The sequence below is a fragment of the Herpailurus yagouaroundi genome, unplaced genomic scaffold (assembly GCF_014898765.1).
Source record: "Herpailurus yagouaroundi ecotype Mexico unplaced genomic scaffold, PumYag 255, whole genome shotgun sequence".
NCBI classification, from domain to species: domain Eukaryota; kingdom Metazoa; phylum Chordata; class Mammalia; order Carnivora; family Felidae; genus Herpailurus; species Herpailurus yagouaroundi.
This window is the reverse complement of record NW_024412472.1, coordinates 1,200,505-1,213,677: the sequence shown is the minus strand read 5'-3', so window position 1 is coordinate 1,213,677 and position 13,173 is coordinate 1,200,505. Positions and strand designations below refer to the sequence as shown.

At 42.1% G+C, this 13,173-nt stretch overlaps 1 protein-coding gene and 1 long non-coding RNA gene across 5 annotated transcripts in view; one reads left to right on the top strand and one right to left on the bottom strand.

The window, feature by feature from the left end:
* The window catches only part of TRIM34 (tripartite motif containing 34), a 38,460-nt gene that overhangs the window by 23,888 nt on the left and 1,399 nt on the right, over positions 1 to 13,173 (top strand). For 3 of the 4 annotated variants that reach the window (XM_040461380.1, XM_040461381.1, XM_040461384.1), the window contains 5 exons: positions 5,175 to 5,647; positions 6,302 to 6,397; positions 7,037 to 7,267; positions 11,474 to 11,496; positions 12,544 to 12,647. In XM_040461380.1, the coding sequence (XP_040317314.1) occupies positions 5,175 to 5,647; positions 6,302 to 6,397; positions 7,037 to 7,267; positions 11,474 to 11,496; positions 12,544 to 12,647 (927 nt within the window). Of the gene's footprint in view, positions 1 to 6; positions 163 to 5,174; positions 5,648 to 6,301; positions 6,398 to 7,036; positions 7,268 to 11,473; positions 11,497 to 12,543; positions 12,648 to 13,173 lie in introns of those variants that run through there. The other variant, XM_040461385.1, reaches the window with a different exon arrangement.
* LOC121021161 (uncharacterized) lies at positions 7,563 to 13,086 on the bottom strand. Its single transcript, XR_005786439.1, has 4 exons — positions 13,026 to 13,086; positions 11,002 to 11,132; positions 10,182 to 10,279; positions 7,563 to 7,673 (listed from the first exon to the last, which is right to left on the bottom strand). It is a non-coding gene; the product is annotated as an uncharacterized LOC121021161 (long non-coding RNA).

The following is a 13,173-nucleotide window of genomic DNA, read 5'->3' as shown; positions in this document are numbered from 1 at the left end:
TCCTCCGGGTCTCAGCGGAGATTAGCGCCTGGTTTGGGGACAGGATCCTGACCACGTCTGCCTCTACTCTTCTTCCGGGAGGCACGACTTCTCCCCTGGTGTCGGAAGCTGTGTGCAGTAGTTTGCGGAGGGCAGCGGTGGGGAGAAGAACCGAATTTTGGGGTGAGTCTAACGTGGGGTCTCGCAGCTGCTTTGAAGGGCGGGGAACGCCCAGCTTGCAGCCTTCCAGCTGAGAGTGCCTGGTAGGGGTGCAAGTAGGGGGAGGGAGTGTGGGGGGCGGGGAGGGTGGGGAAGGCCGGCTGGAGGAGGCGCAGTCCTCAAAGAAGGGAGCTGTGAAGACTGGAATGGAAGGGCTTTTTGTTCTTTCTTGGAAGGAACCTTCATTTCTCCAGGCAGAGTCTACCCTGGAGATTCTCCTTCCCATTCTGCAAGTGTGAATTGCACCTTGCTGAGGACAAGCCAGAATCCTCCATTTTTCAGAGGTAGAAAGTTCCTGCTCTCCACAGCAAGAGCGAAGGCAGAAGGATCTTTGAATCCTAACGTTTGAATGCCTGTCGCCTAACAATAAAGTATTTCTGCATGACTCTAGATAAATTTTCACTACCTTGGCCTGTCTGTGCCTAGGAGCTTGGTGGGGTGATAACCGGCAGGACCTGCAGCCTTCATCTGTGAACTCGTCTAGAAGGTCCTTGAGAATGACCAACCTTACTCATCCTTCTCCCAGGCCATATCTGCCTCGGAAACAGGTTGCCCGAGAGATCAGGAGTGAGGGGAGCATTCTCCAGAAGTGGGGTCTTTTCTAACTTTTAATAAACAAAATGAGTTTGATTGTTGTTAACGATGTAAAAAGATGTGGGAAGAAGTATGTTACAGAATCCTGAGAGCCAGGAGGGAAGGGAGTTTACAGCAGGGGAGCCTCTGTTTACTCCACCCCCTTCCCATAGGAGGCACAGCTGCATCCCCCTTACAGCGGGATGGGGGACACCCGTCACGTCAGATCTCTTCTCCCACCCTGCCTGACTTGACTTCATCTGACAAACGTCACTTTATCCAAGCTGATTTTGGAGGTTATTACCTCTGCTACATATTCCTTGTGCCCCTCTCAGCCACTGGTCAGTGACTGGCACCTGACTTCTGAACTCAAATAGTACACCTCTTGTCATGCCAATGATCACAGGGTTTTAGAATCGATTTGTTTACTTTTCTGCTTCCTTTTTCATTTTGCTAGTTTTATAAGGAGTTCATATTAAATAGTATTAGATGACTACCTGGCAAATGAAACAGCACAATTTTCTCTTCCCATTCTACTTAGGCAAAGCGACTCTTTCCCATATATGTCCATAACTCGTGGCTTCATCATACTTAGAGAAACAGTTTGGTTTAGTCACAAAAGAATCAAATTTTGTGTGTATCTTTACTGTTTGGACTTTTACATAGTTAATTGTCTTTTTATGCCCTTTTGCTTGTCCTTAGCTCTCGCCTCTGGAACATGTCGAGTTTGCATTCTCACGAGCTCAGATGTATAGAGAAGACCCATGAGTAGGGTCCTGACACCTGTGGCAGCCAGCTGACCTGGGAGTTCTGTCAGGCAGACACCACTCATGTTCCCGTATCTATCTCCCAGATTGCCACAGAGCCCTTCGGTCACGGCTTAAGTAGCAGTGAGCTCCTCCCCCGTGTATGGCAACTCCAGCCCCTTTGCCCATTCCTCCTCCTGTGTCAGTGGTGACAGCAGCTGCTTTGTCATTAGCTCCTTATAGCCCTAGTGTGAAAATAAACCCCACAGCCCTGCAGCAGGATGCATTCGCTGTTGCTCCCTCCCGTAGAAGGCTCTTGATGCTTCTCTGCCCTGGTTGTATCTTGAATGGGATGAGAAATAATTGGAGGCCTCACTCCATGTTCGTAACATAGCTTGGCTAGATATTATCATGTAATAGGGGTAGATTTTATCGTGTAATAGGTACATACAATATAATATCTACCTCTGATAAGATACCTACCTCTGATCTTCCTGTTTGTCAGAGCCTCATCTGACCCATGGTCTCTCCAGCTGGGGGCTTACTTCATATGGTCTTTGAACTATTTTCAGTATCTTTACCATTAGCTGGATTATATTTGCAGTGCATGGCTGCCTTATTCTCATCAGGTTTCCTTTATGCATGATGAACGTGGCATGAGTGGAAGTTTTAGTAGATTTAAATTGATCTCCATGCTGCCTTCATAGCTTTCCCCTCCCTTGTGTAGAGCAAAGGGAAACCTTATCGGTTGTCTCATACTGGAGATCGTTCTTTACCATCAAACCTTGGCAGCCATCAAAACCTTAATCATTACTGACATCTTCCCTTTCTCTGTTTTTTGCCACATACCCCTGTTTGCCTGGAGCTCCTGACAGAACCCCTGAATCTAGACTGTGGCCACAGGGCCATCAGAGAATGAGTGTCATTGTGCTACCACTGTGTGACACCCACCAGCTGCAGTTGTGGTGACTGACCACTGGCGGTAGTTTCCACTTTGGGTCACCATTTCCATCCATGCAACCTGACAAGACGCAAACCTCCAGGTTCATTTAGCTTATCTGGGGGCTAGAGGACAGGAGACACAGCATGCTGGCATGGCTGCTTCAGGTGAGCCATCAGTGATGGCCCTTACAGTGATACAGGAGGTATTTTATCCCTGGTATCTCAGCTTCTTAAGAAACCAGACTAGGTAGATGTGGGTGAACCTGCCATCCATAAGCCTAGCGCTACAAAGGGCTGATTACCTGGTGAAATCCCATGAGTACAGCTTCCAGGGGCCTAAACAAGACCTATTTGGCCCAAAGAGTCACAGTCCCCTTGTGAAAAGCGAGTCTTTGCTTACCAGCCCACATTTAAGGTCTGTATAAAGTCTTCCTAGTCCCAATGCACTTTACACATCAGGCCATTTTTGCTGTTAATATTGTGGCCTTGCAGGACAGCTGACCTTCCACTTCGTTGTAACCTGGTAGGTTTCTCAGAAAAACGAACAAGAAACTACCCGCCAAAAGAGTAAACCAGTGTTACCTTTACCAGAAGAAAGATCCCAAGCCTGATGTTAACCCCTTGTTCCCAACTCCCAACCCTATCCTTTACCTCATCTTATCTCTCACTCTTATCTGCTGCCCTCCGTTTCCTTCATCAACTTGTCCCTTGAGCTGTCGTCCTCCTTCTCCGAGTTGCTGTGTGGGCATCCCATCTGACCTTCCCAGTTCCACACTGGATCCACCTAATCTGTCACACAGCCTGAGTGCAGAGCTAAATATGCTCCTACTCATCTCTGATGAGAAAACCTTGATAATTTCTCCCTGCTCTTGGAAAAGATTCCCTAAACGTTGTGTAATTTGGGGAGTGTTCTATTTGATGGCCACTGAAGGCTCATGTGATGTCAAAGGCCCAGCAATTTTCTGCACCCCAGCCACACTGACCTTTTAAAACTCCTACAAGGTGATATGTTTTCTGTGACCAGATCACTTCCTCTACCCAGTACATTGTGTCCCCTGTCTCATCCCATCTTTCCTTCATTTTCTTCAGCTTTCAATTCAGCCCTTCTGTTTTCAAGTTGGAATTCTTGGATAACCCTTTGTTTACCCCATTATTTGTTTTCCCAACAGTATGTGCATCTCTCTAGTAGTGTTTTCCACATCTTCTTGCACACGCTGTGTATGTGTATGTGTGTGTATATGTGTGTGTGGTCTATTACTTAATTTATGAATGCCAAGTCCATAGTGGTTTAAACCCTCTGTTTTTAAAAATTTTAGTTCCAATATGGTTCACGTATAGTGTTATATTAGTTTCAGGTGTACAATATAGTGATTCAGCGCTTCATATGACACATTATGCTCATCACAGCAAGTGCCCTCCTTAATCTTCCTTGCCTATTTAACCCATCCCCCACTCACATCCCCTCTGGTAACCATCAGTTTGTTCTCTATAGTTAAGAGTCTGTTTCTTGATTTCTCTCTCTCTCTCTCTCTCTCTCTCAGTCTTTCTCTCTCTCTCTTTCTCTCTCACCCCCCCCCTTGCTCGTTTGGGTTTAAACCTTCTGTTTAGACTTGTTTTGGTGTTTATGGGTATTAGTCAAGTTGCTGGCATTTAATTCATCATTAATGATAATTAATTGAATAAACTTGCCCGATGTTTTGAGACTTCTTTGTCAAGACTAACATTTCATCTGTGTTTCTATTTTTTTTTTCAGGTATTTGACTTATATGATCCTATGAGTATATACCATCTCCCCTACCGTCCCCCTACATACACACCTTTAGGTTCCTGTTAATGTCCCTGGTTTCTTTCCTGGCCACGCTGAAATCTCACTGTTTATAAACACTGGACTTCCCAGAACCTCTCAGCTGGTCTGGATCTCTTCATCCCCACACCTTCCATTGTTCTGGGTGTTAATTGGGTCCTTTTGTTTGCCTTTGATTAGCTCATTGGGATAGGGGACAGACCTCTGTAGGAGGGCTTTGAATACGTTAAGTTGATCCCAACTCTGTATTGGAGATAAATGACCTTTGTAAGTCACTTACCACCTCTGTTCACACGTCTGATGAAGGGTTTGCTTTTACTGTGTACACAAACATACTGTCATATATTATGTCATGATAAGAGAAATCATTGCAAACTTCTCGTAAGTGATGTCAGCGGTTACACTGTAAGTTAGAGCAGGACTTTTTGATAAGAGAACTTGTTGAGAGTTTACTGAAGTGTAAGAGTGAGTCATACCGATGTCAGGGGCAGTATCCATGCTGAGTGAAAGACAGATATAAAAACCCAAAGGCATATGTGGATGGGTGCTTTTTACAGTGGGGCTGTGTTTTGGAGATGGCAAAGAAAAAGCAAGAGAGATGGTAGGTCACACAAGGGTCTTGGTAGAGGAGGCCTCAGGTCATCTTTTTGTTTAGTAAAATAAAAGGAAAATAACAGTCGTCGCAGATAAAGATGGGATTTGTCCTGTCACATGAACCAGGAGTAATGCACTTGAAATTATTAAGAAAAGTCCTGTTTACCAGGTCCCCATGCTCCTTTCTTGTTTCTCCACCTTTTCTTTCTTGTCCTTCGATATTATGATTTTGGCCTGTCCTCGATTTCTGCGCAATTAGTGTAATTTTATTCCTGCCTCTCTTATTCTGCCCCCTTTTAACCTTGCCAATCATGCAGGGATCTGTGAGCAAGAAGAGCCACAGAAGTCAGGACAGGGAGCAGCTGCTATGGCTTCTGAACTCCTGAAATGCTTACAGGAGGAAGTGACCTGCCCCATCTGCCTGGACATCCTGACACAGCCCCTGAGCCTAGACTGTGGCCACAGCTTCTGCCAGGCCTGCATCACTGCAAAGACCAAGGAGTCCACGACAAACCAAGGAGGGGAGAGCAGATGCCCTGTGTGCCGAATCAGGTACTGTACTGGGGAGCTGCGGCCTAACTGGCATGTGGCCAACATAGTGGAGAGGCTCAGAGAGGTCAAGGTGAGCCCCGAGGAGGGGCAGAAGATAAATCTCTGTGAGCGCCATGAAGAGAAACTCCTGCTTTTCTGTAAGACGGATGGGAAGATCATTTGCTGGCTTTGCGAACGGTCTCAGGAGCACCGCGGTCACCAAACGGTCCTCATGGAGGAGATTGCCCAGGACTACCAGGTAAGAGACCAGGATGGAGGAAACACAGGGCAGAAAACGATACTTGATGAGCAGTCTCCACTTTGTATTCAACTTGCATTCCCTTGTCACCATAGACCCGAAGGCTGTGCCCAAGCCTGTGATTTTGTCTTTCTATTCTCACCTTCTAAGACCTGAAAGACAGTTTTTTTGTTTGTTTGTTTGTTTGTTTGTTTTTGTTTTTTGCCTAAAGAACATTTTTGGCCATTCCATTCAATTACAACTTTTTGTAACCCTACCACACAGGTTTAACCAAAAGTAGATACTTCTGTACCTTGCGCTAGATGGGTGGAGATTTCATGCCCAAGAGAGGCTCTCATCGCTCCGTTGAACAGTAGGGTAGATTGAGATGTAATTTCTTTCCTGGCTGCAGGATTCAGCTTGTTCTTCTGGTACAAAGAGAATCAGTCACTCTCTCTTGACAAGGGGATGGTGATGTCCATCACCTGAGTCTTAAAGAACACATTCACCACCACCTCAAGTTTTCTTCCAAGTCATGGATTCTAATTGCTATTTTCACCGGTTCTGTAAACTCTTGTCTCTTTGGAGATCAGCCTGATTTTTCCCCTCATTTATACCCTATGCTAATGCTGAGGAATCTCATAGCTTGACTATGGTGTGATTCCTGTCTCATAGAAGAAGCTCCAGGAAGCTCTATGGAAGCTGAGGGAAGACCAGCAGGAAGCTAGGATGTTGGAAGCTGGTATCAGAGAAGAGAGAACTTCCTGGAAGGTAGGAGATGTTTCCTGAGGGAGTTTGACAAAAGTCTAGACAGGACCTTGGGCCTTACTAACAAAGAGCCTCCTTCCTTTTTGTTCCCTGATAGTTTCTATGTCCAAAAGTCATTTGATTGGTCCTCTTCTTTATCCTTTCCCTGATAAGGGTTGGGGCTGAGAAGTGAACCTATTATAAATGAACACAGATGTTTAGAAGCAGGTATTCACATAGAAGATGGCTAGTGAATTCTGTGCTACATTCCTGTTGTGATTTTGAGTCTTTGATCTTTCTAGGGGAAGACATTTAGCAATGACTCATGGTTCTGTCCGCACCGTTCAGTTTTCAGCCAAGGGTGAAGGGGTGGGGGTCAAAAATAATATGAGGAGACTTGGTTGTCCTGGACAGCTGTGTGAAAGCTAAGCCACACCCAGGGATCCCATTGGGGCTCAGGGTTAGCCTCAATAATGCAAACTTGAGGCCATTATTTTGGAATGTGATGGAGAAAAGATGATAGGAAAAGTCAGCTTTCCCAAGAATTGCTCCCTGGCTTCTATTTCATTTCCCTGTGAGAACTTTCCAAAGAAAGAAGTTCTTTCTGGTTCCTAGTCCCGGCCTGATAGCCCAGGTACCTCTCTCTCTTTCTCATTCCTGAAGAAACAAATGCAAACTGAGAGACAAAGTATCCAGGCACAGTTTAAAAAACTGAAGGACATCCTGGAGTATGAGGAGCTGAGGGAGCTGCAGAATTTGGAAAACGAGGAGAAAGCTTTTCTAGGCAGGCTGGCTCAAGCTGAGAATGAACTGGCCCAGCACAGCCAGGGGTTGACCGGCCTCATCTCGGATCTGGAACATCGGCTGCAGGGGTCAACGATGGACATGCTGCAGGTAAGACTCGGGAAGAAGCGCCAGCACCTGAGATTTGAGAAAAATGAAGACCAAGTTTCCTTCTCTCCTGTGTTGCTTTGCTCTTCCTGGTGGTGACTCTAAGGTTCCTTTGGCCTTGCAGAGTACCCCTTTCCTGCATCTCTGTCAGAGCTTATAGGAATAAATAGCAAGGAACAATTGCATATTTATTTATCAAGTGCAGTGCAGAAATCTGACTGTGGAGAGAATTTGCTTTGTATCCAGGGATAGTCTATGGGCCTCTGTTATCTGTGATCTAGTGCTAAGGACTTATCTGGTACCTCTTCCCGATTCAGCTTGGTCACAGACAAATGAACTTCACATCCTGAGACTTGTTCTTCCCTCATAGAATGAACTAAGATTTTTCTTCTCCCTCCTTTTCTAGTTTCTGAAAAACAAACAAACAAAAAGTAGGTGGTGAAGGACTAGTATTATTTATTCTTAAAACATTCAATAGAATTCACCCAGTGAAGCCATCTCATTCTGGGCTTTTCTTTTGTAAAAGACTTAAAATAATATTTAAAAATATGTATTAGGTTTATTTACATTTTGTTGAAGTTCTTAAGTCAGCTTTTGTAATATATGTCTTTGTAGGGATCATTCCACTCTAAGTTGCCTGATATATAGACATAAAGGTGGTCATAATAATCACTTATAATACCCCTAGCTTTTCCAACACTCACAGTAATGTCCCCTCTTTGATTCCTGATTTTGGTGGTGTGCTTTTTTCTTTTTCTTTCTTTTTTTTTTTTTTTTTTTTTGGTCAGTTTAGTTGTCTTTGGTCAGTTTGTCTTTCTTGATTTTCTTCAAGAATCAACTATTATTTCATTGACTTTAGGTTTTTTTTTTTAACCTTTCTGTGTCATTTGTGTCTGCTTTTATCTTTATTGTTTCCTTTGTATATGTATGTGTATGCACGCATGAATGCGAGTATGTGTGTGTTGGGTTTAGTTTGCCATCCTTTTTCTAGTTTCTTAAAGTAGAAACATTCATTACTTATTTGAGATCATCTTTTCTGATAATAGTATTTAATGATATAAATGCATTGCATTTATTTCGTTTAGCATAATACTCTCTAGTTCCATCCATGTTGTTGCAAATGACAAGATTTCATTTTTTTTATGGCTGAGTAATATCCCGTTATATATAGATACAACATCTTTATCCATTCATCAGTCAGTGGACACTTGTGCTGTTACAATAATTTGGCTATTGTAGATAATGCAGCTCTAATGCTACATTAGGGTGCATGTATCCCTTTGAATTTGTATTTTTGTATTCTTTGGGTAAATCCCTAGAAAGTGTGCGTTTAATTTAATAATACTTGATTTCTCACTTTTTCTTCTGCCGCAGATTTCAAATTTAATTTCTTTGCAGTCAGAAAACACATTTTATTATTTCAGTATTTGAATGTATTGATACTTGTCTCATGGACTAAAATAGTGTATGTCCACAAACTTTTTCTATATGAATTTGAGAAGAACGTATATTCTGCGTTTGTTAGATATAATAGTCTATAGATGTCAGTTAGGTCAAGTTGGTTGATAGTATCATCCACGTCTTCTGTATCTGCAGATTTTCATACAAGTTATTCTGTCAGTTATTGAGAGTGAGCTATTGAAATCTACAACTACTAAATTGTCTATTTTTGTTTAATCCTTTCAGTTTTGCTTTGTGTATTTTGAAGCTCTGCTGTTAGGTACACATACGTTTATAATTGTTATATCCTTTCTTGACATACTGAACCTTTTATCATTCTGAAACTTCCCTCTCATTCTCTCATAATATTTATTGTCTTAAAGTCTATTTTGTCTAGTATTAATATAAGTACTTGAGCTATCTTGTGATTACTGCTTGCATGGTATATATTTTTCTATCTTTTTACTGTATTTGTGTCTTTGGATCCAAAATATGGATCATGACCTGAGCCAAAGTTGGATGCTCAACCAACTGAGCCACCAAGCACCCGTATAATCATTGCCTTTTAATTGGGATGTTAAAACAATAACATTTAATGCAATTTTTGGTGTTTTTGTATTTAAATTTATCATATTGCTATTTTCTTTCCATATGTTGCCTGTAGTTTTCATTGTTCTGTTTTCCCTTGACTAGCTTTGTTTGAGTTAAACAAATATTTTAAGTTTAATTTTAAATTTTCCTATTTCTGTGGGGGTTTTGTTTTGTTTTGTTTTGTTTCAGTGTTAGTTTTTTTTTTCCCCGTAGTGGTTATTCGAGTGATTACAGTATGCCTCTTACCCTATCATCATCTACCTCAGATTAATAATAATTTTAATACCAATTTTAATTATTGGATAAATGATTTAAAAAAATTTTTTAACGTTTATTTATTTTTGAGATGTAGAGAGACAGAGCACGAACATGGGAGGGGCAGAGAGAGGGAGGCACAGAATCTGAAGCAGGCTCCAGGCTCTGAGCTGTCAGCACAGATCCCAACGCGGGGCTTGAACCCACAAACCACAAGATCATGACCTGAGCCAAAGTCAGACGCTTAACCGACTGAGCCACCCAGGCGCCCCTACAGTGATACTTTTAATATGGGCACCTGATCCAACGCAGGGCAGGGCCATGCAGCCATAAGAGGTTTTTTTTGTTTTAATTGGAAAGAGAAGTTCTTTTTTCTTCTGGAGTTTATATCAGGAGATTCATGTTTCCTTTATGAACTGAGAATAAAGTCAATTAAGAGGGAATAAGTAGAATTTGGAGAAAGACATAGGGTCTTGATGACAGGGTTTGAGCTTCAAAATTAAGCTTTCGTTAAAGTTATAACTGCCCCCAGATCCTTTTCTCTACTTAATCTAGTTTTGATTTTTGTCATATACAACACAAAAGCCCTAATACAGAGAGCATTTATTTTTAATGGCCCTTGGAGACCCACCTGTTGGCCTAGTTTTTGGTGACATGAGGGACGTGAAGTCTGAGGTAGAGGACATCAAATACACTGGTAGATATTTGTTCAAACAAATGAAGCAATATCTGTGATGATAAAGAAAATCAGATGGCTAAAAACTTTAAGAAAGTGAACTAAACTGAACTCATACTATGTATGAGTTATGTACGTATGTATTATGAGTATGTATTATGTATGTATGTTAACCAAATGGAATTTTAAATAAAAACTTGGGGCGCCTCAGTAGCTCAGTTGGTTAAGTGTCCAGCTCTTGATTTCAGATCGGGTCATGATCTCAGTTTGTGAGATCGAGCCCCGTGTCAGGCTCTGCACTGACAGCATGGAGCTTCCTTGGGATTCTCTCTCTCCCTCTCTCTGCCTTTCTCCTGTACTCTCTCTCTCTCCCTCTCTCAAAAACATTTAAAAAATTAAAAATAATTAAATAAAAACTTGAAAAAGTTAGACAAAGAATGTGGACTGAATTGCTTGGTGGAGACTGAAGTGTGTTGTAAATATTGTAATGTTTAGGACAGTGAGTGAATGGATATTGGCAACCTTATGAACAATGGAGTGTAAGGGAGGAGACGGTTTGGTTGGTGAATGGTAAGTTACATATTAGACATCCTAACCTACTTGTTTCTGTGGCCTGTTTACTACTGAAATCATTAACCTGCGTTTAAGAGACAAAACTGAGTAAAAACATAGGGTTGGAAATTAAGTGGACATGGATGTATGTTGAACTTAAGGGAGTGGACAAGGTCACTTACAGATAGTGTGTAATGAGAAGAGAGACTTGAAAAATGCCTACCTTTGTATATTGCTCGTATCCTCAGCAAAGGCATGGAAACCTCTTGAGGGATATTATGATTATTTATTCATCTTTGATTCTCCAAAGCCTGTCCTGATGTTTGGCAAATAATAGCAAATCCCTTTACGTTTCTATTGAATAAATGAAAGAGCCATGCATTATTCATATCATCTCATGCACTTGGGGAAAAAATTATGGAACTGTTGTTTTCCTCGTAAATATGTCTCCACTCCAGATACTAGAAGCTTCATGCTTTACTTCCACAAGGCTCAAAGCTGTTTCTACCTTTTAGGAAATCTGACAACCTCACATGAGTCTTCTGGAATGATTAGCCTGGGTCTTATCTTTACTTATTTGCTCTCACATTGGGACCATCTTTATTCCCACCGTAGGGTTGGTGGGGATGTGATGATGCTTTGTAAGCGGGGAGGGCCTGTTACCTCTTGACTCATGTTTTCCCTTTTCTCCCTAGGATGTGAATCACCTCATGGAAAGGTATGTGTGGGGGATCAGAGATGGTGAAAGAGGTTTAAAGGCATTAGAGTTCTGTGGTGATCAGTTAGAATAAAACATTTCTCAGGGCCGGACAATTTGGATGCATAGTTTTATGTGAAATTTCTGTTCACAAATTGTGGTTTGAGTGTTCTGTAACTGTTGAGAATAGACCAGGCTCTGTGGTAGAGAATTTGGGTGGTGGGAAGTCACACAGTTTGGGTCAGTAGCAGTATCAAAGCTAAGGCGTGGCAGACCCTTGTGACATGATAGCTTTTATTCACCTTGCATGCCCATATCTAACTCAGGTTCTCATATTTCTTAGGCGCTTGGCCTATCCTGGGAATGTCATATCTTCTTTATCTGCCAAGCACCCAGAGTTGGAGACAGCTCCCTTATATTTAAATTTCTGCCCTTGGAATGGAAGAGACCTTCTATGCAGCTCTTAGATTTCCAAAAACAGACTCGAATCTCAAGAAATATTTTGGCCCTAGTATACACAAGTGATCCATCTTGATCTCATACATTGGAAGCCAGATTGGAAAGGTGGCATCCTTGTGTCTCAATTTTGCACACCTATGTGACAGCATCGAGTTTTTTCCTAACACAGGAAATTCAGGCCATCGTTAGTTTGGTGCTCAAGTTCCAAGTGTTTGCAAACGTTCCCAGAAAACCTGAAAACTCAGATGTTATTCTGAGGGCTTTCCTGCTGGGAAGCAGAGTTTAAGTTTTTTTTAAAGGTACCAAAGTTTTGTTTTGTTATATCCATTATTTCATGTAATTTTATATGATTTCTAGGATTTAGAGAAGGAGAGGTTCATGATTTAATTTTGGAAACTGTGCCTTTGAGAGGTCAAGACCTTCCTAAGGTCACACAGAAGGCAACTGAGAGAGGGTAGGTGTGAACACTTTTCCCTGACTCTAAGGTCACAAGTCTCCTGTTCTTTCTCAGGGTATTCAGGGTTCAAGCGCTTCAATGGGGTGAAGATAAAAAGTTGTGTGGAGGGACAAAAAGTCAGAAGTGTGGGGTTCAATTTTTGTCATCCCTAGGAGCAGGGTCTTGAGTCTGAAGAAACCAAAAACTTTTCTCAAGGGACAAAGAAACACATTCCGAGCTCTTGATCTGCAAGAGATAATACAAGCCTTTAAAAAAGGTGAGGAGTGTTAGAGCAAGTGGGTGGCTGTGGGAGTCTTGTGATGGCAGGGGCTAAATGGGGAAAAGGGCACAATTTCTGGGTATGGAGAGAGAAGACAAAGGAGACTGGATGTCCTGTGCTGATGATATGGTCATATTTGATTGGGTGTCTGGTTCATACTCTCCTTCACCAGTTCACTATCTCACCATCATCCCCAGTCTTTCCCTTGATCTTCAGGGGAAAGAGATTTCAGAGCTGCCTCCCTTGCTTATGTTGATTGTGGGGTTTTGTTTTGTTTTGTTTTGCTTTGTTTTGTTTTGTTTTTTGAGAACCGACACATGTTTAGCACTAGCAAGGTAAGGAGATATCAGTATCATCGAACCACCTTGTACTTACCACCTTTCAGAATTTTTCATTCCTAGTAGGTCTTATGTTCCGAGACCCATATTTTCCCCTGTAACACATAACATACATATTGTGCTTCTTCAGTGTTATACCTCTCCCCAAAGACAGATTTTTCATAGTTCCCACTCCAGTTATTCCC